Source organism: Mya arenaria, chromosome 9 (genome assembly GCF_026914265.1).
Source record: "Mya arenaria isolate MELC-2E11 chromosome 9, ASM2691426v1".
Lineage (NCBI taxonomy): Eukaryota > Metazoa > Mollusca > Bivalvia > Myida > Myidae > Mya > Mya arenaria.
The window spans coordinates 32,198,677-32,225,019 of record NC_069130.1 but is presented as its reverse complement, the minus strand read 5'-3'; the positions used below and the strand labels follow the sequence as shown (position 1 = coordinate 32,225,019).

The window sequence follows — 26,343 nt, the reverse complement described above, 5'->3', positions numbered from 1 at the left end:
ACTACAATACCAACGTTTTAATCATTTTATATAATGAAATTATATGAATACCCGGTGAAACAAGTTGGTATGTTATCAACGATTTCAAATAGTTTTAAATTAACATTTAAACAGTAAAAATGTCACTGGCTTATGAATCACTGGCAAGTACGTATATACTTACATCAATACAATCAAATGTAGACGTCTCATTTATCATAGCGTTATCTACCATCTCAGGCCTGGATTTGTATACATAATTTTTTCTGCAGTAGTATGAGTGTATAACGCCCCATTTCATCATATGAAACTAAATGTGGTAAAATGTTAAAGTTGAACATAAAGTGATATGGACTTTATTAGTGTTATACCTGGTTATCAATCCATAATCGGCGCTACAGCTGGTGTGCCCTTAATCCCTATTGAAATAAGTTCTGGTAAAATGCGCATTGTAACAGCCGAGTTTCAACAGGCGACGTCCTCAGCAACAATACAAAATGTCATAGCGGACAGAAGGCACAACTGCGCAGTAAATTAACCTCTAAACAATAACACATGTCTCTAATAAAAACATTTATGATGGAGACAGGATGCTATAATGTATGGTCACATTTCTACCACTCTTTTCAGGTCCAATGTTTATGTGGGGGAGATACCTTAACTACCCACACCAGGAAGAGTTTCTCGCGGTGAAAAACGAGACTTTCCGAGATTACATCGTGCTTCTCCACGAGTCCTCGTGGCACTCGTGGGACGGAGTAGTGGTCTGGTACTTCTTCAAGGATGTGCGGACACTTTTGTATATTGTGTGCGCTCTTGTAGTTATTAGCATATCGTTGTGCATATTGTATAGGTACCTCAAAGTAATTAGAAAAACTAATTCCCCTAAAAAAATTATATCCCCTTTATAAATTGTGTCATATTCAAAAGAAAATATCGAAATAAATATGCAAATAGCGGAAAGAAATCAAAATTTTAGACTGAACAGGAAGTATCTTAAATGATCTATCATGGTAATTTGGTCGTTTTTGTTATGACTCGTATTACAGGGAAGAAAATATATTTTTCATAAGTTTGGCAGGAAGGGTAAAGTGGAGGTCCTTATACACGCCAATTCTTATAATATCACACATTTCATGATTGCATATTCAATATGCTCCTCAAAGGGAGATCATTAGTCGCCCTACTTGTTGGAGAATAGCCCAGAACTTACTTATGGGAGTTCACTACAACTTGTTGTTTTTCCGAGTTTGTACCCTGTAAACAAGTACATGTACACTGTTATTTTTTCAACTTTTATTTTTTTATTTTTTTTTATTTAAATGACATAGTTTAGGAATATATTTGCTCATAGTATTAAACTTTGCTATATAGCTTCAGGTGGTTGAAAATATGTCTCATTATATGCAGCTACTCTGTGATAGGAGTGAATATCTTTCATACATATACATTATCAGAGTAAGAATATATTATATTTGCCATAAATATGATAATAATTGTACCGTAAACCCAGCGTAAATACAACCGCGGGGGGGGGGGGGGGGGGGGGGGGATCGCTAAGGGAGTATACAATGTTTGGGTTTAGTGTCACATTTCACTCTTAAAGAACGATCAAATAAGTTATCCCTAAATATAAGTTACATACTGTAACTGAAACTTGATCAATCCAATCTTGTATCCTGTCGCATGTGTTATTATGAACTGGTCTAAAGCGATTTCTTGTTTTCAAATTCTCTCCATAAAGAACCACATACCTACAAAACAGTGGTTTATAGGGCGACATAAAGAACAATGCTTTATACATAGGAGCAAAATGTTAGTGTTTTGGTTGTTCACCTTTTAATAAGTTTTAAGCGCATGAGAAAATGGCTTTCACATTAGACAATATTTGATTTTATGAAAATCTATCAATTTCCTATCTTTATTACAAAGAATTTCATTCAGAGGAGTGCATAACTGTGTTAGGTGACCACACGTTTCAGAAAATATGTTGTATTGTTTGCCAAAACTGACTCGAGTCCTCGTATTGATCAAACAAGTAGTAGCTTATCATAGAGAGAAGAGATTTCAAATGATTTATATGCGCCCAGTAAAACGTTGATAAACTAAGAATTTCTAACCATTGTACTCAAAGTTAATACACTAGGGATATTAGTACTTCGTTTTGATCCAGGAGATTGTATTCGACTCGAGTGGATCTTTGCAGATTTGGATTTCATGAGAGGCAACCAAAAGTGAAATCAAACTCTGCACAACACAACTCCACGAGAGTCGAATACGACCCCCCAGAAAAAGGCAGGATTTACAAATCTTTTATTATAAATATTGCTGGATGAATAACTTAAAAAGTTCATTTTTACATAAAACAACGCATTTTAAGCTAAGATTACAATGTGTCAGACCATTAGGCTGTTTTCTTGGTCAGTTAGATGACCTGAAGTAAAATCCAAATGATTAAGAATGACGCGTTACGCCTACCCCACCCATTCGCAACCATTACTTCATGTTACATATTTCAACCATTAGGTTTAACTTCTCACCAAGCTGGATGTTGTTCATTGTTAAACATTTATTATTGTGATTTTCTTTATCATGAAATCACATGGCAATATTTATACTAACTCTATTCCTAAACACTAATGAGTTTATAAATACATTTCAATACCTACTATGGTTTGCGACTCTAACAAAAAAGGCGTCTTAAAGGAGAAGGTAATAACATTATATGAAATATGTTTCCACATCTATAACGTGTGATGACAATTTGAAGATCCAATGAACATGTACATAATCCAGTGTCCCTTTCCACGACTATCGTATTGATAAACGAATATTATGAATTATTATCGCGTCAAATAAATGTCAAAAAGATCAAAGGCAAATAAGTTTGTTGCTAAGCATTTGTCATACTCACTTGCCTTACTGGTATAGAAATGTATCATAGTGTAATACTTGTGGTCGTATATAGGATATAAGATGCACAGCCAAATACTGATAGAATCTGCTACTTTTACTTTCGATAGAAGATTGTCATCCTTACACTGCTTTTAACATCAAGGTTGTCCGTCCGTCCGTCCGTCCGTCACAAAATTTCGTGTCGCGCGTATCTCCAGAAGTATATGAGCCAGATTCACAATACTTTACAGGAATGTTAACCAGCAGGGTTATCTATGCACATGATAATTATTCTGATTAATGCTTCGCAAGAAAGCCATAAACTTCAATTGCTTGCATGTGCGAACTACCCATCCTGTTTTATACAATTTCCCCCTCGTGTATATATATGTGGCTGCCTTCGGTAACATTATTGTTATGGTCCTTGACTAAGTTTAAACTGTATAAGCATATAAAGTATACGGAATATTGTGTCACTCCTTTCTCAGAAAATGTGCAAGTCATGAAACTTATGAGGAATGTTAACCCGCATGTGCAGTTGTTTATCTGCGGCCAATTGTGTAACACTTGATAACTTGTCCACATGGTTTGCATATGAAAGCTATTTGATTGGTTAACTGTAATAATTGGATAAATATTTCCATATAATAAGTATTTTGGCCAGCTTTAACCAAACCAAGGACCAGTTTTATACAATCGGCTGCCGGAGTCGTGTTTGTGGCTGTGCCCAGCAGTTATGTCCCTTCTTTTAGTGATATCACTTTTAGCCAACATTTCTTTAATAAAACTTGCTTCCATATGGAGAAATCAGTTTTGAAATGAAAACAGTTCTATTCATATTTGTTAATAATTTTCTTGCCAATTCGTGTTGTAATCAGTTCGTTAGAACTATAATATGCGTTGATCAATGCAATTATGGTTTTTTTTGCACATTTACTTTAATAAATCAAGAACTTATTACTCATATTGTTGTCATGGCAACGTTTAACACTTCTTGTGACAATTTATTTGTCGACTCTGCGGTAAGATTCTAAGATTTAATGGTTTTAGAATCGTTCAAACTGTCTCATTGAGAACATGTACGATATGAATTATGACACTTGATGAAGTGCATGTATGTACTGCTTTTGCCCACAGGACAGTAAATGCTGCTATATCAGGAATTCATGCAAATAGATACACCAAATATTTTCGAACACACACCATAACCTTCGAAATTAAATACATATCAGAAATTTAAATTTAGAAAAAAGTGCACCACGCAAAAATATTGTTGGTTTGAAGTTGCATATGATTGAAAATATGCGCGACAAATAGATAGCCAAGACGACCATGATGTTGGACACCAAAACTGAACAAATACAAGGCACGTTGTATGTTCAACGCCTTGTTCAGAGAGCTACTTGTTACTTCAATAAACATCCAAACACCCTTGAAATGTTCAACGCTTTAAGTGCATTGGAAGTAATTCTGAATGATCAGTCAACATTTTTTGGTTTTGCATAATTTACAGAACATTGCCAAGATCTTAAGAGATTTGTAAAAATATTGTATTCAAATAAGAATATTTCTTGAACAAACGGTGACTCGTAAATTTTCCATTGTTGATTGAGACACACACACTATATTTCACACCCGAGTCACTTCCCATACCTGCATACCATATACAATGTATATGGCGAACAGTATCGACTGAATTATTAAAATGTGACACTGCAAGAGTACGAATGCACTGAATGTTTTATCTATCAAATGATAACAGGACAAGTCACCCAATTTTAGCTCCCACGACACCACATATTATAAAAGCGAACATAAAATATTATCAAATGACAATGTGGATACAGTCCGAACAATTTAAGTATTAGTTTACAATAGCCACGGAGTGCGACCTTGAACACAGATCTTAAGCTTAATCCTTCTGTGCAATACACAGTCTCACCATCATCAGCAAATGTGCCAAGTTATTTTTTTCTTCAGAATTTAACGTTGAGAGTGTTCATATTTATGATTAGTAAATACCTTTGACCTTGACCTACACTTATACCAACACACCTGGATCTTGCAAGCCACATGTCTCAACATGGCCACCCTCTGCGGTGTTGTCAACTTCTATAAATACATGTATGACCAACTTTCGGGTAGAACGTATGTATCTGACAGACGGAAATGAAAAAAAAAATGTGACACATAGAAACTGTCAGAGAATACATGAAAACAGTTAAATTACAAAGACAAGATTCATTTCAGTTATTTATTTTGGTACGTCAATTACAAGATATCACAAACTTAATGACAATGCTGGCTGTTGGTTGTTGTTATGTAGGAGACATAGCAGCAATAAGAATGGATTTATGTTAAGCATGTTTTTACAATTATTTCTGCATACATATTTAGTCTTAGACATTAACATGTTTATTTGATGGATTTGCAGGGTAAAATCAGTGTTCTAGTCTTATATACTATCTAAATAAAACTCTACAGAACAATATGAAATCGCTCAAGCTTTTTTTTTAAATCCAATTGAATGAACCTAGCGAAAATGATGTCACTCAAGATGCAGAAACAACTCATCACCACATTCATATGCTCAAAAATGTTTGAATTAGGTAAATGAAGCTATAGGAAATGGTGTAGCACTAGTCTCGTTTTTCTTTACTCTCCTCCTTGAAGTGTAGGAATACAATACTGAACAAGCAGACGCCCACCATCATGGAGAAGGCACTGACATAATATGGGTAGGCCGTCGGGATGAAGCGCTCATACTGCGTGTGCTCCAGGGGGCGCACCGACACCTGTGGAAAGTATATGATAGGTTATATAAATGTGGGTAATGAGGTTGACATACATGAAGTGGGGATATGCTAGCAGAATAAACAACTTTTCACAAAAATAATATTACACAAAAAATTTCATCCACAAAATTTCGAATACACTAGAATTCAGTGTTCAAGTGAATATGTTGCCTGCCATTTGGAATATTAATTTGGTAAATTATTGACAATTGAAGGGCCATGAGACTTGTGATCAAACATTAATTGAACTCAGCCAAGATCAATACCAATAAACATTTTAACCAAGTTAGGTAAAGATTGGATTACAAATGTGTAAGTTAGAGAGTGGAAGTATGAATGTGACACTGGGGACCTCACGACCCTTATATATCTACCATGTTATGCAGGTGACAAAAAAATAGCTGTAGCTGTGTTTTTTTTCACACTTTTTTTTAATGTTTTACATAGGGAATGGCATGAATGTGTAACAGTGCTTTTCAAGGATAAACTGATCAATTTATTTTTCTAAAATGGTATCCCATTTCTTATTTAACATGTTAAGGTATTTCAGGCCACAAAGATCTACATGTATCCACCTGCCCCATACCTGAGTAGTGCTGAACAAATGTGTGTATCCCATCCTGTTGTAATCCACCCGGAACTGATACACGCCGTACACGTCTGGCAGCTTGAATGTCGTGTGGAACTTGCCGTTCTTGTTTCCCAGGGTTGTGCGGACAAATGGGTCGATACGGACAAACTCCAGCTGCACGTCCTTGCCATTAAATGGCTGCCATTTGTCATCCTTCAGCTCCTCAATCTCAATGGAGTAATCCTACAAGAGAACATGTAAATCATAATAGAGTTCATGTAAACATTTTGTCTCATAAATAAATAAGTAGATAATGTAGATATTTGATAAGATTTAGGTCCCATTGTGAAGTTTATGTTATTAGCTTCTAGTGCTAGCTGAAATACATTAAAGCTACTGTAGGTAAAACATGCAATAAAGGTTTTTTGCCATTGAAGTAAAGACATGACAAAAGTTACATACCACCATGTCAAAGATGGTGTATGCCTGTGGTGGTTCCTTCTCCCCTTGTTTGTGGTGTTTCACCTCACCCACTCTTAACACTCCACGGGACCTGAACACCCAGTTGGCCAGATTGAGAGCCAGTTCCTGGTTTCCTGCCTTCCCGTACCTGTGGAGAAGAGACATTATAATGTGCTTAACAGTTCAACCAAAAATAACAAGATGAACTGTAATAAGATGATATACATTTTTACAGTTAAACCCTACCAGCCTGCATGTATCAAAACATAAACCAAAAGACAATAAACAGACAATTTGTGTAACTATTGTTATTTTGTGGTGTTGTGTTTTCCTCGTTTGTCAATTTTTTGGCTTTCATCCTTCTACCTTTACATTGGTTTGTCCCCTAAGCAAACAAACGGCAGTGGGAATTGAAGCCTTCGCCAAATTTACATTTGTTGATCTAGTCTTATTTTCCATGACTTGGCCTCATCACTCATTTGTGCGGCTTGCTAGGGAGGAATTTTTCAATTATTTTCATTAATTTCAGTATTCTGAATGATAGTATCTCTAAATGCAGTGGAAATAACAATTTTACAAAGCATTGCTTTTTTTTATATAAATGAATGATTATACCTGATAACTCAACCATAATGGATTACACATCAAAGAAAGCTATCCCCATGGAGAATGGCAAAGAGTTTAATGTGATGCACACATGACAAAAACAAAAAGCATCGAATCAATTGCGTCTGCAACAATGATGACAAATTCTTTGAACATGAGCTATTTAAAATATTGAACAAGGTGTTTGTAAAACATGTTTGTCCCCCTTATGGCAGTCAATTTGTCATTTCACATTATATGTCTATGATTAGTTTAAGGTTATGACCAACATCCTGTCCAAGTTTGCGAATACTAAGTTAAGTTTAGCTTAATCGTATTTTATTGTATATAATATACGCACATCATATAAATCATTTCAACAAATAATATAATTATACAATTGAGTTGGGCCACAAGTTATAACAATGTTAGAAAACGGCCCTCCCCGCAAAGTACCAGTACCAAGTAGTTACTGAACAGTTTAAAATGGTGTCCAAGTTGGAAGGTACTTGGTATACCCGTAGTTATTGAACAGTTCAAAATGGTGTCCAAATTTGGAGATACTTGGTATACTCGTAGTTATTGAACAGTTCAAAATGGTGTCCAAGTTGGAAGATACTTGGTATACCCGTAGTTATTGAACAGTTCAAAATGGTGTCCAAATTTGGAGATACTTGGTATACCCGTAGTTATTGAACAGTTCAAAATGGTGTCCAAGTTGGAAGATACTTGGTATACCCGTAGCTATTGCACAGTTCAAAATGGTGTCCAAGTTGGAAGATACTTGGTATACCCGTAGTTATTGAACAGTTCAAAATGGTGTCCAAGTTTGGAGATACTTGGTATACCCGTAGTTATTGAACAGTTCAAAATGGTGTCCAAGTTGGAAGATACTTGGTATACCCGTAGTTATTGAACAGTTCAAAATGGTGTCCAAGATTGAGGATACTTGGTATACCCATAGTTATTGCACAGTTCAAAATGGTGTCCAAGATTGAGGATACTTGGTATACCCATAGTTTTTGAACAGTTCAAAAATGGTCTCTCAAGTTATTGAAATTGTTAAAATATTGTTAAAGGAGTTATGGTTTCCAGTTAAACATGTTTGCATCATTATACAGATAGCTACCAGTCCACGTGTTCATCATAATACACGTGTACCACAATGGTCAATTTCTTGCATCTTTCAAGCAAAACATTTTTTATATCATTCATCGGGCAGGTTGTTAAGAGCATTGTTAAAGTTAACAACATGATTAAATTTAACTTTCAAATTTTAACTATTTTATGATAGTCTTTGATATACAAGTACAGCTGTAACAGTAGTCTCCATTCTAGTTAAAATACAGCAGACCACAAGTGTATCCATTAAACTTCTATGGCAGTAACGAATTGAAAGCCGACAATGATGAGGTTGACAATGATGAGGTTGACAATGATGAGGTTGACAAATGATGACGTTGACAATGATGAGGTTGACAATGATGACGTTGACAATGATGAGGTTGACAATGATGACGTTGACAATGATGTTAACTGAAGGAAAGTTCTAAACAATCAGCTATAGTATTTTTTTATAAAATTAATACCTGTCTTGAACATTGACCTAGAGATCAAATAAGGAATCCGCACTTCATGAATAACCTCCCCATCAAGAATGTTTGTCCAAGCAATCTCCATATTGAGCGGACAAGGTTGTTGTGTTCAAGGTCACTGTGGGTTGGTCATTGAAATTAGACTTTTGGATCAACAAGCTTGGCATCAAATTTTTGAACAAGCCCTGCTATATAAAATTCAGAATTGGAGCAAGCCCAAAATACATTTTACAACTGCAGGGCTTATAGGCAAGCAGGTCTTTACCAACCTCCGAATTTGTAACTGACATAACTAGATTATTTTGATATATGGGAGTTTCTGATATCTTACTTCTTGCCACCTTGTGCCTTCTGCACAGAAGAGGAGAAAAATTCGTCACTAAAAAAGTCCAGGGAGCCCACAAACACAACCCTGGCGTTGTTACGGGCCTGGAGAGCGGCTACTAGCAGGGTGTTAGTTCCCACGGCAAGTGGGTAATCATCCACTGGCAAGTCCGGCTGGTAGCTGGGAAAATGGAAAAATAAAACGAAATTGATCACTGACGACATTTTCCAGGGGTGTCCCACTAAATGGTAGTATTTGTTAATCTAATATTTAAAACTTAATATTAATGATTCTCCCATTTGGCTCCATTCACAAAACCAACACTTTTCCCACAAAACTTAAACTTAAAAAATCGCAATCTCATCATTTATTAAAAATCGCAATCACGTTATTTTATTGTTTTTTTACTTTGTCTAAAGTTAAGAACTTGGTAAGTACACTGAAATATGTTGTAGAAAAAATACCCATAGCAAATGAGTACGCACTAAGAAGTGAACTTTTTATCCAAAAGTTTTAACAGTTGGCTTTTTTGAGATTAAACAGTTTGGATTATTAAGAGGTGCCCATTGAGCAGAACAAGAAGTCAGTAATTACCTGTATGCATTTGAGGAGGCATGAAGAAGTGGCAGAACCAGCGGATTATCAGGGTCAGCTACCATCCTGTAAACATACAGCATAACACTTATATATCTTTTAAAATACACTGATAATTACCTTTTCAAGTAAAGATTTACAGCCCATGAGCATTGTTATCAGATATCACTTAAGTTCAGAAAAAGTGACCGTCATTCAGACCGCCACCTCCAATAACCCATTAAAGAAAATTTGCCGGTTCAAGAAAGATATTAACCAGTTATTTTTGTTCTGAAATAAAATTTAAACAATACAATTTTTTGTCACTCACACTAAATCCTAATAGAATTTTTGATTGGTCGATTTGTTGTTGGCAATGTGTATTTCTTGAACCGTACTGGTACTGATTTCAGCATCAAATAACAAGTTCTGAAGGATAATATTTTTTATTTGGAAGATTTAAAAAAAATCCACTGTTCATGAAAATTTATTATTTTAGTATTTCAAAACATCGTGCAATATATACACAGTAATTTTCATTATTTGGTTATGTATTGCAAAGGCAGGCAAATGTAATGTTGTATGGTGTTTGATTTAGTTTGGTATGCATTCCAACATCTATAGGAGAATACAACATCAAATTCATCAACAAATGGTTATTTTCATTATTTTTTACATCTTGAGGTGAAAACTTTCAGTCAGATTGAACTAACCCTATTACAAATTAAGTCGGACCGAGTCAAAGTTTATCGGTCAAGATCATCGGACCAACTGCTTTCGCAATGTCTTTATTACTTTGAGTCTCAATCGAAGTTCAGACTCAGAAAAGCATTTTTATCATATCAGGGTTCGAATTTAACTTTGAGGAGCACTCACAAAATTTTGCGAGTGCATTTTGAGGCAACTCGCAAAATGACAAATCAACTTGCAATTTTATTTTTTGCTTTATTCCCTTATAATATTGTATATTTAAAGTAGAAATTAAAACCTAAGACATATTATGAATATTAAAAAGTATCAATCTTGAGTGACTCGAATACTAGAACTTGTTGATGGCTTATTCTATTTGGGGGGTATGGAAAGACTCGTCTGATGCTGGCAGCTTTTTGATAACAAAGCTGTCCAATAATTTGACATTGTTCACTTTGTATATTTACCCTCGCCATCGGGTTATTTAATACCCCTTCGACAAGCACGCTACAGATTTCATTAAGTCTATAAGTATTAAAAACAATAAAATAAAAAAATTAAAATAAAAAAGCAACAGTAAATGTAGCGTGGATACTTTGGACCATGAAATATATCGATCAACGAAGTCTATTCATTTTGACAGGATGATGGGGTTTACATATAGTGCGCAAAAGCGCTAAATTTAGCCAATGATTGAGCTAGGTGATTACGTCATTCGTATTTACTTTGTATTATGCACGCCTCGGAGCATCCCGGAAAGATTCGAGATAAAACTCGGCCTTTTCCGTATTTGTTCTATTTTTGAAAACCTACTAGAGCGTGACTCCGTTCTGTCTTCTTTATACCGGTAGTGTAAACATGACACTTATAGGCTGTTTACACTCGACTACATAGCGGAATTAAGTTCATGTTTATTCTACTTTCCTTTTAACATTTTGTGGTCTAGAAAAAGCCACTCGCAGAATTTTGCGAGCTTGAATAAAAGTCACTCGCAATTTCCAAATGTCGCTCGCATTTTGCGAGTATGCGAGTCTAAATTCGAACCCTGCATATTACAAAAACCGTATTATTTTCCATTTCCAAATATATCGGAGAACATGCACAATCTCAAATAGTAACAAAATTCTGCAAGTTTCATCATTAAAACTATTAAGAAAGATGCAATGAAGGAAAAATTTACAGTTTTGTCAAACAAGTCTGAACTCGAGACTGTTCATAATCATGGCCACCGAGCCATCAGGGCTTTTTTTTTTTTTTTTTACAGTTTTGAAACCCTAGCCCCTTTTGTGGGAATTTTCATAGTACTATTTCAAACATTTTGGGAACAAATGCAGTAGAATATCCATAAAGCAGTAGATATATCATAAAGAGAGAGCATTTTATGAATCATGAGATTCTCATATGCAGTTTAAAAACAAGAGCTGTCACAGTATGTGACGAATGCCCCCGAATGTGACATTGACCTACAGACAAGGTCAGTAAATGAAAAGTTGATCTTGCCTTTATGTGTCAAATACATATGGCAAGTTATTTTAAATTTCCTCTGAACATAAAAAAATACCACCCATACCTACACTGTTATGTCCTTATATTCAGAATTCCCTTGTGAATAAACACTTAGTGTATCTTTCACCTTAGAGGTAGGGACATGGGTCTTGCACAGGACACGTCGTCTTCGTATGTGGAACACAGGTAGCAAGTTATTTTAAAATATGTCCTTACAAGGGAAAGTTTCAGCCCGGACACGACATCCTATACCCTATGTCCTTGTATGCAGCACTCCATTGTGAATAAACACTAAGTGTGACCTTGACCTTTGAGGTAGGGACACGGGTCTTGCACGCGACACGTCGTCTTGGTATGTGGAACACATGTGGCAAGTTATTTTAAAATCTGTCCATACAAGGGAAAGTTACAGCCCGGACACGACAACCTATACTCTATGTCCTTATATGCAGCACTCTATTGTGAATAAACACCATGTGTGACCTTGACCTTTGAGGTAGGGACACGGGTCTTGCACGCGACACGTCGTCTTGGTATGTGGAACACATGTGGCAAGTTATTTTAAAATCTGTCCATACAAGAGAAAGTTACAGCCCGGACACAACAACCTATACTCTATGTCCTTATATGCAGCACTCCATTGTGAATAAACACTAAGTGTGACCTTGACCTTTGGGGTAGGGACACAGGTTTTGCACGCGACACGTCATCTTGGTATGTGGAACACATGTGGCAAGTTATTTTAAAATCTGTCCTTACAAGGGAAAGTTGCAGCCCGGACACGACAACCTATACTCTATGTCCTTATATGCAGCACTCTATTGTAAATAAACACTAAGTGTGACCTTGACCTTTGAGGTAGGGACACAGGTTTTGCACGCAACACGTCGTCTTGGTATGTGGGACACATTTGGCAAGTTATTTTAAAATCTGTCCATACAAGGGAAAGTTTCAACCCGGACACGACAACCTATACTCTATGTCCTTATATGCAGCACTCTATTGTGAATAAACACTAAGTGTGACCTTGACCTTTGAGGTAGGGACACGGGTCTTGCAGGCGACACGTCGTCTTGGAATGTGGAACACATGTGGCAAGTTATTTTAAAATCTGACCATACAAGAGAAAGTTACATCCTGGACACGACAACATATACTCTTATGTCCTTATATGCAGCACTCCATTGTGAATAAACACTAAGTGTGACCTTGACCTTTGAGGTAGGGACACGGGTCTTGCACGCGACACGTCGTCTTGGTATGTGGAACACATGTGGCAAGTTATTTTAAGATCTGTCCATACAAGGGAAAGTTACAGCCCGGACACGACAACCTATACTCTATGCTTATATGCAGCACTCCATTGTGAATAAACACTAAGTATGACCTTAACCTTTGAGGAAGGGACACGGGTCTTGCACGCGACACGTCGTCTTGGTATGTGGTACACATGTGGCAAGTTATTTTAAAATCTGTCCATACAAGAGAAAGTTACAGCCCGGACACGACAACCTATACTCTATGTCCTTATATGCAGCACTCCATTGTGAATAAACACTAAGTATGACCTTGACCTTTGAGGTAGGGACACGAGTCTTGCACGCCACACGTCGTCTTGGTATGTGGAACACATGTGGCAAGTTATTTTAAAATCTGTCAATACAAGGGAAAGTTACAGAGCCGGACGGACGGACGGTGCGATTTTAATATGCCCACCTTCGGGGGCATAATAAACAAGAAACGCCGCAATGCGACGAAACCCGGTTTTCAATGATTGACAGAAGAACTTCAGCCTGTGTCTCTTTTTCTATTTTTAGTAACAGTGACCTTGACCATAGGGACCCCAAACACAATCACATGAAAGGTATCCATAAACTCTTCCTTTATACCAAGTTGGGTCAAGATATGTCAACCCTAACTAAAGTTATTCAGTTTCAACCATTTTATCTATTTTTAGCAAAGTGACCATGGCCTTGACTCTAGGGACCCCAAACGCAATCCAATGAAAGGTATACATAAACTAGAGATTGCTTTTTTGAAAAAGCGCATGTCTCCCCCATTGTGTGGTCGTAGGTGAGAAATAATCAATGATGGACATGAAATTTGTACTTCCTCCCTACCAAGTTTGGTGAACCTAGGTCAAACCATTCTCAAGATATTGAGCGGAAATGTTTTTTACATTGGGGGTCGCCGCGACCTTGACCTTTGACCTAGTGACCCCAAAAACAATAGGGATCTTCTACACCTCATGACCAACCTCCCTACCAAGTTTGGTGAACCTAGGTCAAACCGTTCTCAAGATTTTGAGCAGAAATGTTTTTTATATTGGGGGTCGCCGCGACCTTGACCTTTGACCTAGTGACCCCAAAAACAATAGGGATCCTCTACACCTCACGACCAACCTCCCTACCAAGTTTGGTGAACCTAGGTCAAACCGTTCTCAAGATTTTGAGCAGAAATGTTTTTTATATTGGGGGTCGCCGCGACCTTGACCTTTGACCTAGTGACCCCAAAAACAATAGGGATCCTCTACACCTCACGACCAACCTCCCTACCAAGTTTGGTGATCCTAGGTCATGCGGTTTTCCAGTTATCGATCGGAAACGAACAAAGCATTCTCCTGATATTGCACTGAAATATTTTTTTACATTAGAGGTCACAGCGACGTTGACCTTTGACCTTGTGACCCCCCAAAATATAGGAGTTTTCTAAACCTCATGATCAACCTCCCTACCAAGTTTGGTGAACCTAGGTCAAACCATTCTCAAGATATTGAGCGGAAATGTTTTTTACATTGGGGGTCGCCGCGACCTTGACCTTTGACCTAGTGACCCCCAAAACATAAGGGATCTTCTACACCTCATGACCAACCTCCCTACCAAGTTTGGTGAACCTAGGTCAAACCGTTCTCAAGATATTGAGCGGAAATGTTTTTTACATTGGGGGTCACCGAGACCTTGACCTTTGACCTAGTGACCCCGAAAACAATAGGGATCTTCTACACCTCATGACCAACCTCCCTACTAAGTTTGGTGAACCTAGGTCAAACTGTTCTCAAGATTTTGAGCAGAAATGTTTTTTATATTGGGGGTCGCCGCGACCTTGACCTTTGACCTAGTGACCCCAAAAACAATAGGGATCCTCTACACATCACGACCAACCTCCCTACCAAGTTTGGTGATCCTAGGTCATGCGGTTTTCCAGTTATCGATCGGAAACGAAGTGTGACGTACGGACTGACGGACTACCGGACTGACGGACAGGGCAAAAAACAATATGTCTCCCCCAGAGAGGGGGAGACATAACTCTTCCTATAGACCAAGTTTGGTCAAGTTATTCAGTTTCAACCATTCTTCTATTTTTAGTAACAGTGACCTTGATCCTAAGGACCCCAAACACAATCCCATGAAAGATATAAATCCATAAGCTCTTCCTATAAACCAAGTTTGGTCAAGAAATGTCAACCCTAACTAAAGTTATTCAGTTTCAACTGTTTTTCTATTTTTAGTAACAGTGACCTTGACCCTTGAGACCCAAAACGCAATCCCATGAAAGGTATCCATAAACTCTTCCTATAGACCAAATTTGGTCAAGATATGTCAACCCAAACTAAAGTTATTCAGTTTCAACCGTTTTTCTATTTTTAGTAACAGTGACCTTGACCCTAGGGACCCCAAATTGAATCCCATATAAGGTATCGATAAACTTTTCCTATAGACCAAGTTTGGTCAAGATATATCAACCCTTACAGTAACCCTAACTAAAGTTATTCAGTTTCAACCGTTTTTCTATTTTTAGTAACAGTGACCTTGACCCTGGGGACCCCAAAGGTAATCCCATGAAAGGTACATGTATCCATAAACTCATCATATAGACCAAGTTTGGTCAAGATATGTCAACCCTAACTAAAGTTATTCAGTTTCAACAGTTTTTCTTTTTTTAGTAACAGTGACATTGACCCTACGGACCCCAAATGCAATCCCATGATAGGTATCCATAAACTCTTCCTATAGACAAAGTTTGGTCAAGATATGTCAACCGTTACTGAAATTATTCAGTTTCATAGGTGAGTTTGACGTCGCACGGCCACCCTGCCGCCTGCCTGTAAAAAGACGTTCGTCATTCTAATAGGTTTCACTTTGTGAAAACCTGGTTAATAAATTTTGTTTTGAAAATAGGATTTCTGAACATATTTGAATGAAATACGGTGAATTAGCCAGGTATACGCTATGGCAAAGAAGCCATAAAAGGGTAAAAAGGCCCAGACCATGTTTCAATAAGTTATTCGAGTCATAAACCTTACACTGCTCGAGTGCTCAGGGACTCCCATAAAGTTACAGGCAGAATCTATATGATAAATGTTGTTTTTAATGAAACACAGTTCACATCAAAGACAGGGCTATACCCAGAAATCTTAAAGTTTACTTTATTGAAACCGGGCCCAATTTTTATTTTTATTCCAGTTTTTGATTTATCAGAACGACAAAAGTTTCTTGTTTTGCCATTAGAATTGTCTATTAAAAATCATTTTTGACATTAATCAGGTAACATGCTTACCCAACACCCTTGAAAAGGTATGGGGCGGGGGACTTCTTGCCCACAATGATTGGGGCATCCAGAAGGTACTCAGAGTCTGCCACAATGGTTGTATGCTGAAAAAACAATAGTCATACTGATAGCAAACATTACATGTCAATAAGGTTAATTAAAAGTTCCTATTCACACCAATGGCATAAAGGCCATAAAATACATGCACCGTCCTTCCAATGCCATAACATTAAAATTGATATAAGAACTTTTTTCTTTAGACAGGCTAAAAAATCATTGGCAATTCTAACGTATAAGATATTAGCCATACGGCAACATATTTTCACAGAAAACTTTTCTGCAGGCCTTCTTTTATCCAAATTCGTCACAGTCTTACCTTGCCCTCATCAGAGACATCATAGTTGAGGTGGTCAATGACAGCGGTGTTTTCATCATCAAACTCTAGGCCGCACTCTGTGGCAAGTTCCCGTAGAGGATCACCTACAGCCGAGCTGGCAGCAACCATCACATTTCCACCATTGTCAATGAAGTTGGTGATTGCTGACACATCCAGGCCTCCTCCAAACTCCTCCACAGATGGGGCAAAGATAACAAGGTTGGAATAGAGGAATTCTCCATACTTGGACAGGCTTAAACCAGCATCATCAGCTGCCTTAAAGGATAGCTCATAGCCTTCATCTAAAAAAGAAAATCAATGAACTTACATTGTAGTTTTTAGTTATATGTTAAATGTGCATTGTTTACATTTTAATTTGATAATTAGGTCCATTTCCATTTTTTTTGCATTTCAATTTATTATCATAAACTGCATAAAATGGACAATTTATTGATTTGGTCAAACTTAGCCGAAACATTTATTGATTTGGTATATATTACCAAAAATATTGTTGACTAATGCACCAGTCAATTGTAACCACGGCTCCAGATGCTGTCTTAGAATGTAATTCTGGGTTTTTGTGTATTTTTTCTATTATCAAATTCAATTGAACTTATTGTATAAAGTAATAGACAAGAACTGAGAGAAGTTTATTCTTGCAGATATTAAAAAGTATATTTTATTGCAAAAGTGAACATTAAAACAATTGACTCCAAGATCCCATATGACATTTTAATATAAAAACTTACACTTGTGCATTATCATATAAACACACATACTTTCTGGCTAAGAAAATGGAGCAATAACACACTTTAAAAGTGGATTTTTCAGGAACATTAATTTGCTTATATCAGGGCTCTCACTAGGCTGAAAATTTTGGGAGAAGTGACTTCTCCCTTCAGTCAATTTAGGGAGAAGTGTGGAGACTTTAGGGAGAAGTGATACTTTTCTTACACCTGATACAAAAACTATGCCTTACCACACACCTCAGTTTATATTCACATTCAAATTGATTGCTATAACTAAATAAAATGTTCATGAAATAATGTATCATATTTGGCTCAGTAAAAGTGTATTTGTCAATGTCACATAGTTTATCTCCAAATAGCATCTAAAATGAATCAAAAACCAAGACAACTAAGGATTTGAAACAATCAAAATGACCTTATAAATGAACTGTCAATATAGTAGGGGGACGAATCTTATTTTGGTATGTTCGGTATAGGGTACGAATGTCACATTCAGCTATGCTCTTATTTACTTGTCTCTGGCTAAATAATTTTATATATGCTGACATTTAAGAACCAAATGACATTTAAATCCCTGTCCTTGATGAAAAATTTACAAATACATAATGGGAGGTTGAGAAATTAACTCAGAAAATTGTTCTGACAAAATGGCGATCTCCCCGATTTTTTTACATCGTAAACAGGAAAAAAAATACTGTAAGTAAACTCTACATAAAGCAAAAAAATAATTTTGTTGTGTTTACAAATCATTTTTTTTTCATGAACATTTCACTAAAACCAATCAAATATTTGGTGATACGTCATGTTATTGATTTTCTAAGCGCCACCTTGTCGATGGCCAGAGATGGCTTTGACCGTCTGCTTCAAAAGCAACAATGTTTAAAATGTCTTGCATTGTTTGTTCAATACATATATCAATTACTTTTTAACTACATTAATGCTTTACAAGATTTTTCAAAATTATGTCACCTTTTCAATCTCATTTTAACGAACTTATATCATTTGATCAGGGTCTTCTCAATGTACCTTCTGATTGGTTAACTTTCAATAGCTCCACCTACTGGCGATGTTTTGGTAACTGGATGACATAGCAAATTATCTGATTAGGAGATTACCAAATTTTATGAATGGCTAATTGCGATGTTTGGACTAATGGGACAGTGGCAAAATACTCGCTGATTGACAGATTTACAATGTGTTCAAATTTTCGGCGAAGTCAATGTCGCTTTGATGATACAAATGGACGAAGTCTGGGAATTTTAGGCGACCACTTCGCCCAAGTGGCCCCCCTCCCGAGAGCCCTGTATATTAACAAGAGCTGTCACAAAGACAAAGCGCTCGTCTTTTCCGCAGCTTTTCAGTGTAAGGATTGAAAAGTTTTGGCAAAACATGCATGGATCACTGTTAGATTAGATTTCAATGCAATACATGATGTGCTGAGATATTAACATAAATGTGGTTACATGCAAAATTTTAACCAGAATTTTTAAGTCTAATAATAAAGCAGGGGTGTAGAAATGGGCCGGGAGCCGGTAAAATAACCCGGTTACTTTAGCATCTCCACCCGGCTAATTTCCCCGCATCAACAAAAATAAAATCTGTTATTTTTTGTCATGTCTGTTCTGTTTACATCCGTTTAAAACCTTGATTGTTGGTATTGTTTATTTTGCTTTCCGCGCGTTCCGACCCTTACCGCATTAGCTTGATACGTGACGTCATTAGTCGCATCCCCCTCTGGGACGCTTTTCAAGTATTAGGTTTGGGTTTCCCAGTGTTCCGAATACAATAACATTAGCTCGATACATGACCTTATTAGTCGCATCCCTTCTGCGGATGTTTTGAAATTAATGATTTGCGAAGCAATGGAGGGTGAAATAAATATTTTTTTCCAGACACAAAAAAGCATAGTAAGTATGCAACATGAGCGTGTCTGGCCTTCTGTTAGTCCTATTACCATTTACGCAACAGTAAATTTTATATGTACGCGTGTTAACCAGGTGTAAACAAAATGAACAAGCTTGAGGTTATTAAAATGGAATAAGTTAGCTGCAGGTGAAATGTCTAGAACCACAGAAAATGAAGTTAGATGTTTAATTTTCAAAGGTTAATAGTGATTCAGTGGCTGAAAGTATATAATTGGTAGAGAAGAAATTACATATATTATTAGGAGGGAATAGCTAGCAAATGACAAGGCATGTGGTCTGGAATGTTATAATATTATCCTGAATCTGAATTTGACAGTAGTTTGGTTCATTAGTTAGCCCTCACTGGTGGGTGGGGGGGATAGTACTCAGTTTCAGTATCATATTAGAGTACATTTATGTTAAGGTTCCCTGTTACAAAATAAACATGCACCAGAAGACTAGAATGTTTGGTTAAAAAGGCTTAAATTCATCCCACAAGGGGTGTTGCCCTCTTGGGGGAGGACACCCAGACCCCCCGCCTACTTTTAGGATATTCCCTGCTACTTGAATTAATTTCTACACCCCTGATAAAGGGTCATTTTTTGCAAAATACAGTTATCTAACTTGGTTATTTAATTAGGTTGGGTGGTTGAATACCATTGTATAAAGTCTCAATGCAGACCTTAACCGGAATTTCTAAGTCGCATAATCAAAGGGCAAAAATTATATAATATGAAAGATAGTGTATTTACACTAAGCACAAAAGACTTCCAGCAAAAAGTACATTTTTACTTAATTTTGTTTAACTGAGGTGGGAGAAAAAGCATCTACCATAGCCGCTCGTGTAAGATAGTTTCATCCCGACCTCGCGAAGAGTGTTTTGCGGAAACTCAGTAAACCTCGGAATGAACCTATCTTACACTCTCGGCCATGGAAGATACTTATAATCTTACTTGATTAAATAAGAAGGTTAAATGGTTGGGAGCCTGTGTGTAAAGTTTCAATGCAATACATGATGTATACACTGAGGTATCGACTTAAAAGTGGTTACATGCAAAACCTTAACCAGAATTTCTGGTGTGTGCTTACATGCAAAACCTTAACCAGAATTTCTAAGTCAAATAATAAAAGCCCATAATTTGCATTATATTAAAAAAAGTGTTATCTTACTTCATTAATTTAGTAGGTTAGATAGTTGGAAATACATATCTAAAGTTTCAATGCAATACATGATATATTTTCTGAGATACTGACTTAAATGTGGTTACATGCAAAACCTTAACCAGAATTTCTAAGCCAAATAAAGGGCAATTATTTTGCATTAAATGCAAACTTGAGTTATCTAACTTGGTTTATTAAGTAGGTTGGATGGTTGAGTACCATTGTATCAAGTCTCAATGCAATACCTCAAGAAGTTGCCGATATACAGTACACTCAATGAGTTAGACCCACTTTCCGTTTCCCTCCGCGGATTTTCGCTATCGCGACCAACGCAACAAATTTATGGTCTGTCCGCGTTCCTCGGAGTTGGAATTTAAGGCCCTCGGAGGGTGATCAGTCGAACGAAGAATGACGAACGCCGCGTTTCTCGGAAGGGTAACCTCCGCGAAACTCTGTGGACACTTGATAAGAATCTACGCTCAAGTTATTTTTTTAATAAAAAATTTTCATTGATAACGACGGCTCCAGTAAATTGCTCTTATTCTTTTTCCTCTGCCCGTTTTACATGAAGTTAGCTTACCACAAGAATGCAGTCGTATTTCACTATTTGCACATGCACCTTATAAACATGTTTTTTACTAATGACTGAATACATTTATAAACACATTTCACCCGAAAAAGGCTTGGTTACTTATTACACATTTTCGGAAAATCAGGAGGTTAAATACGCGTTCAAAGTGCATGGTTGAAAGCCTTCTTGCATCGTTTTCTGGGGAAAAATTCCCCAAAACCTCATAGCTATTTTTAACCACCAATAATAAAAAGTATATTCTATATAATGTATTGATCACGCGCAAGACGTCAGAGGTCATGGTTCAGAATCGTGTAAAATGTCAGCTGTTTTATGATGCAATACAATTAGTGGGCAATTTATCAATGATTCAATGTTTACTATTAACAAGTCAAGACAATATTCAATTGGCATTTACGGACACAAATACAAATTTAATGCTGGTAAGAATCTTGTACGATTAACAGTGTATTATGCATAAAAAACAAATAACTTCTGAACAAGAGTGATTTCTTGCTTAGGCCTAAAAAAAAAATACATTTGGTTCGGGTTACCCGACCCTACCTACGGAATAGGCGCCGACCCTACCGTTTTTATAGTCAGTTTGAAAAAAATATGAAAAACTAAAAAAAAACTAAAATAAATAAAAATTATTTCGTTTTTTTTTTAATTGCTTTTCAATATGAAGTTTAAACCTTAAATGCTTATACAGAAGATTGCTTTAACACCATTCTCCAATGATGAAAATGATATTCTTATATAAAGCCTAATAAAAAATAAAAAAAAATAAAAAGCCTACCTACCCTACCTATTTTTGAAAAGGATGTAACCCTACCCAAACAATTTTTTTTTTTAGGCCTTACCTGATTAGACATGGAGTTCTGCCGAGGGGTCATAAAATTGGACGATTTTCAACTCTATCGTTCATATTAAACTCTGCGGTAAACCAGCCACTCGGAGGAACTCGGTGGGATTTTTAAGTGAGGGCAACAGTTTTACCATAGGAGGAAGTCTGCGATCATCAACTTTATCCCTCGGAGTGAGCGAGGAAAATGGGTCTAACTCGTTGAGTGTACTGTATTAACCGATGTGTGCTTGCACGCAAAACCTTAACCAGAATTTCTAAGTCAAATGATAAAGGCCTATTTTTTGCATTAAATGCAAACTAGAGTTATCTCACTTGGTTAATTTAGTAGGTTGGATGGTTGAGTCCCATTATATAAAGTCTCAATGCAATACCTTAGTAGTTGCTGAAATATTAACCTATGTGTGCTTGCACACAATACCTTAACCAAGGTGTGACGCCGACGCTTGGGTGAATAGTTTGAATAGTCGAGCTAAAAGTTGATCGGACAAGTAGAATTCAAACAAAGTCTGATATTTCTGAACTTAACTTTGATTTGGACAAACATGTCAAAAACAGTTACTTCTAATGTGTGCGTGTGTGTACTTTTAGAACAAGACACAAAGTTAGCTTGTTGCTCAAACCGCAGAGGTAATTGTTCAAGTCCCTCATCAAGCACTTTTCTGCCCAGGTTGAGATTACAGACTGCCTTGGCATTTTCATTTTAGACTGCTATTTTATTTTAGAAAATCATCCTCTATTTAACAAGGAGTGAGGTCCAACCTGATACAGGATACCCTTTTTCTCTCAGATTTTCTTCAATTCGTTCCAGGTCCGGGGTTATACAGAACACTTAACGAGTTAGACCCACTTTCCGTTTCCCTCCACGGACTTTTGCTATCGCGGCCAACAAAATCATTTTATTGACTGTCGCATTCCTTTGAGTTTGAATTTAAGGCTCTCGTAGGGTGATCAGTCGACCGAAGGATAACCAACTCGGAGTTCCTCGGTGGGATAACTCTTTCAACCGATTACGACGGCTCCAGTAAATTGCTATTATTCTTTTTTCTCTGCCCGTTTTGCATGAAGTTAGCTTACCACAAGAATGCAGTCGTATTTCACTAGTTGCACATGCATCTTATAAACGTGTTTTTGCTAATGACTGATCAACACATTTCATCCGAGAAAGGCTAGGTTACACATTTTCGGAAAATCAGAAGGCCAAACACGCGTTCAAAGTTCACAGCACATGGTTTTGAAGGCCTTCTTGCCTCGTTTTCTGTGGAAAATTCCATAAAAACGTCATAGGTATTTTTAACCAACAATAATAAATAGTATATTCTACATTGTATTGATCACGCGCGTGACGTCAGAGGTCATGGTTCAGAATCGTGTAGTCGGCTGCTTTATGATGCAATAAAATTAGTGGCAATACTTTAATGATTCAATGTTTATTATTCAAGACAATATTCAATTGGCGTTAACGGACACAAATACAAATTAAACATTGGTACATGTAAGAATCTTTTACGCTTAACAATGTGCATAGGCATAAATATAAAATAAATAACTTCTAAACAAGAATGATTTCTTGCTTATCTGATTAGACTCGGAGTTCCGCCGCGGGATCATAAAATCGGACAATTCTCAACGCTATCGTTCATATTAAACCCGGCGGTAAGCCAGCCACTCGAAGGAACTCGGCAGACAATGCGAATGTCCGTCGGACATGACCAGTATATTTCCATTTTGACTGATGAAACTTTTGTTTTGGACGGTCACAATGTCCGATGAAAAAATATGTAGTCCGCACCGGTTAATTTTTCAGAAAATTTACTTTCAGTTTCTATTTGATAGTTTTCAATAAATGTTCAGTGTTATTTTTAACTATTTTATCATGAATATTCAGCGTGTTAATCCGCGTATCACTATTTGTAAAACCCTTTTCGCATATGTTTTCGTAAAAGACGAAAATACACGAAAGGTTCCGATTTTAGCTCGTTCTCTTATACTTATGGACGGAAATATTCGGAAAATCATGTTAATTTAAATATGATGATGAGTAGACACTTTTTCAGCTATGTTAAACATTGTGTGTCAATAACAAAAATTCTACTTTTGTTTCTGCATAGATGTTGTGCCTGATTTTGACTTGTAGTTATGACTATATATTTAATTTAAAGATGAATAAAAAGAGTTAGATCTAGCTGCTCCATGGTTGGATGAACCAGAGGAGGACCAATAATATGAGGTTTTTTGGGGAGGAAAATTGATCTAAAAGATCAGAAATATTGATTTTTGTATGTTTAGATCCTTTTTTAATTTATAAATTTGTAGGACATCTAACCAAGAAAATCTAAACATGTTATAGTGGGACAGTACAAAATTTATTTAAATAAGAGGCTTAAAATGAAGATTAAGGCTGATGTTACTAAATACTGTTTGAAACATTGCGACAGGTAAACATTTGTTGCAACAGGTAAACATTTAGTCTTTACCTGTCGCAATGTCCTGTGAAGAAAAGTTTTCGCTTTGTCTGACTCGGGTGGGATTTTAGCGAGGGCAACAGTTTTACCCTCGGAGGCAATTCGTGATCATCATCTTTATCCCTCAGAGTGAGCGAGGAAAGTGGGTCATACTCGTTGAGTGTACTGTATCAGGGAATTGGTCTGTGTTTTACCTTTCAGATGGCCTAGTCCAAATAATTGTACGCTGACGGATTTTTTTTAGATTTTTGATATGGCAAATCCTTCACGTACAAATTGTTTAGTATCAAAAGTGGGTAGTTGTTCCGATCAGGATTCCGGGTTAAAGCATATAGCGTCTATAAAATATCATAAAAACAAGAAATATTACCAGATAATGTTATTTTATATTAGTTCCGTACACAAAAAATAAATATCCAACTTATAATTATGAGTTTGACGGCTTTTCTTCATTTCATTCTGTCAAAACATAACGATATATACATGAAGGGCACCTGTAAGGCTTCAGGGCACAGTTTTAAATCGCTCAGAACATTTCGGCCATGGCCGAGTTGTTACGATTGTATAACGAGGTCTATCTCGAAGCTTTGTCGGAGGAGGCCGAGTTATTACGATTGTATCGAGTTGTTCCCCTTCCCACAATAGTTTTCTGTGTCAGTCAACATTTTGTTTTATTGGAAAGGTAAACAACTTGTTTTAATGCATTAAATGCTTGTTTAGTGCAAAATAGCATTTCACTTACATGGTAAAATATGAATATAACTCTTTATGATCAATTTCAACCATAAAATACTTCACTTAAAACAATTTCAATATTTTTAAAACACCCCCGTTTTTTGCACATTCCCGTTTAGACGTTAGGGATTGGAAGAATCCTGTATAACACGTCTAATATTTTAGACTATCAGATGGCCCTGCAGTGTCAGGTGAATGCGGTGGATTTGTTTTCACAACAAAAACAGTGAGGAATGGGCCTTACCTAGGGCCTGTGGTGTGTGGGCGCATTTTTTACCAGCAGTTCATCCCCACAGGACGGAGATTTTAGCCGGGGTTGGCTGTTGGCTGGACCTAAAGTCGAGTCCCCGTTTTTCCCCGGACCTTGGTTATTATGGGAAACTGTTCACACCCTTAGGCACAATTGTCCCCTTGGCCTCAATGTATTTCAGTATTTATTTGCGTTGTCTTCTTTTGCACGTTCTCCACCCACACACAGCGCAAAGCGGCCGAATATCAAGACAAAATAATACAAAATACAAACCTCGTAGGGAACGAAAGAATATGGAATGCGTCTCTCTCAATGACCAGTTATCAAGGAGAACTAAAGTCTTTTTATTTGCATTGCAAAATGCAAGCAAAACTGTAGAAAACAGAAGACCGGCAAGAAAAAGTCTGGCCATTTTGCCAACTCGACACACAGGAAGTGCGGAAGAATTTACATACGTGGATGATTTGGCATTGAAGATTTTGATTTTCGATGATATTTATGCTTTCTTCATAAAACTGAAGTGAAAATGGAATTTAAAGTAATACTGAGAAAATCCGTTTCGTTTCAAATGTCGCTTCGTCAAATAACGTAACGAAACATTGGACTACTTTGTTATGTTTTCATGAAGGTTAGAGCACACTAATATTTTTCCTTAAAGCAGCCGTTACCCCCCTTGCAATAGACATTGCCGTAAACAAACGTATACATCAAGATTCTCAAGATTGGACTATGCTGATTCAGAG

The 26,343-nt window shown here is 36.8% G+C and overlaps 2 protein-coding genes across 2 annotated transcripts in view; one reads left to right on the top strand and one right to left on the bottom strand.

Moving 5' to 3' along the window:
- LOC128246569 (uncharacterized) overlaps nt 1-1,503 on the top strand; it is a 20,300-nt gene extending 18,797 nt beyond the window's left edge. The window contains exon 3 of the mRNA XM_052964831.1: nt 610-1,503. Within this exon, the coding sequence (XP_052820791.1) occupies nt 610-890 (281 nt within the window). The 3' untranslated portion in view covers nt 891-1,503. The remainder of the gene's footprint in view (nt 1-609) is intronic.
- A 3,611-nt stretch (nt 1,504-5,114) lies between these two features.
- Nucleotides 5,115-26,049, bottom strand: LOC128246568 (dolichyl-diphosphooligosaccharide--protein glycosyltransferase 48 kDa subunit-like). Its single transcript, XM_052964830.1, has 8 exons — nt 25,874-26,049; nt 16,901-17,202; nt 16,534-16,628; nt 9,802-9,867; nt 9,214-9,387; nt 6,703-6,850; nt 6,256-6,483; nt 5,115-5,669 (listed from the first exon to the last, which is right to left on the bottom strand). The coding sequence occupies exons 1-8, from the start codon at nt 26,010-26,012 to the stop codon at nt 5,514-5,516; spliced, it is 1,308 nt and encodes a 435-aa protein (XP_052820790.1). The 5' UTR covers nt 26,013-26,049; the 3' UTR covers nt 5,115-5,513.
- Between the last annotated feature and the right edge of the window lie 294 nt (nt 26,050-26,343).

Bases quoted from the DNA above. Each gene is read 5' to 3' on its own strand.
- LOC128246568 (XM_052964830.1), bottom strand. From the start codon at position 26,012: ATGGCCAGACTTTTTCTTGCCGGTCTTCTGTTTTCTACAGTTTTGCTT. The intron at 17,203-25,873 runs GTTTGTATTTTG...TTTCTTTTTTAG, and splicing joins ATTCTTTCGTTCCCTACGAG to ATGAAGGCTATGAGCTATCC. The intron at 9,868-16,533 runs GTAAGCATGTTA...GTATGTTTACAG, and splicing joins TACCTTTTCAAGGGTGTTGG to GATGGTAGCTGACCCTGATA.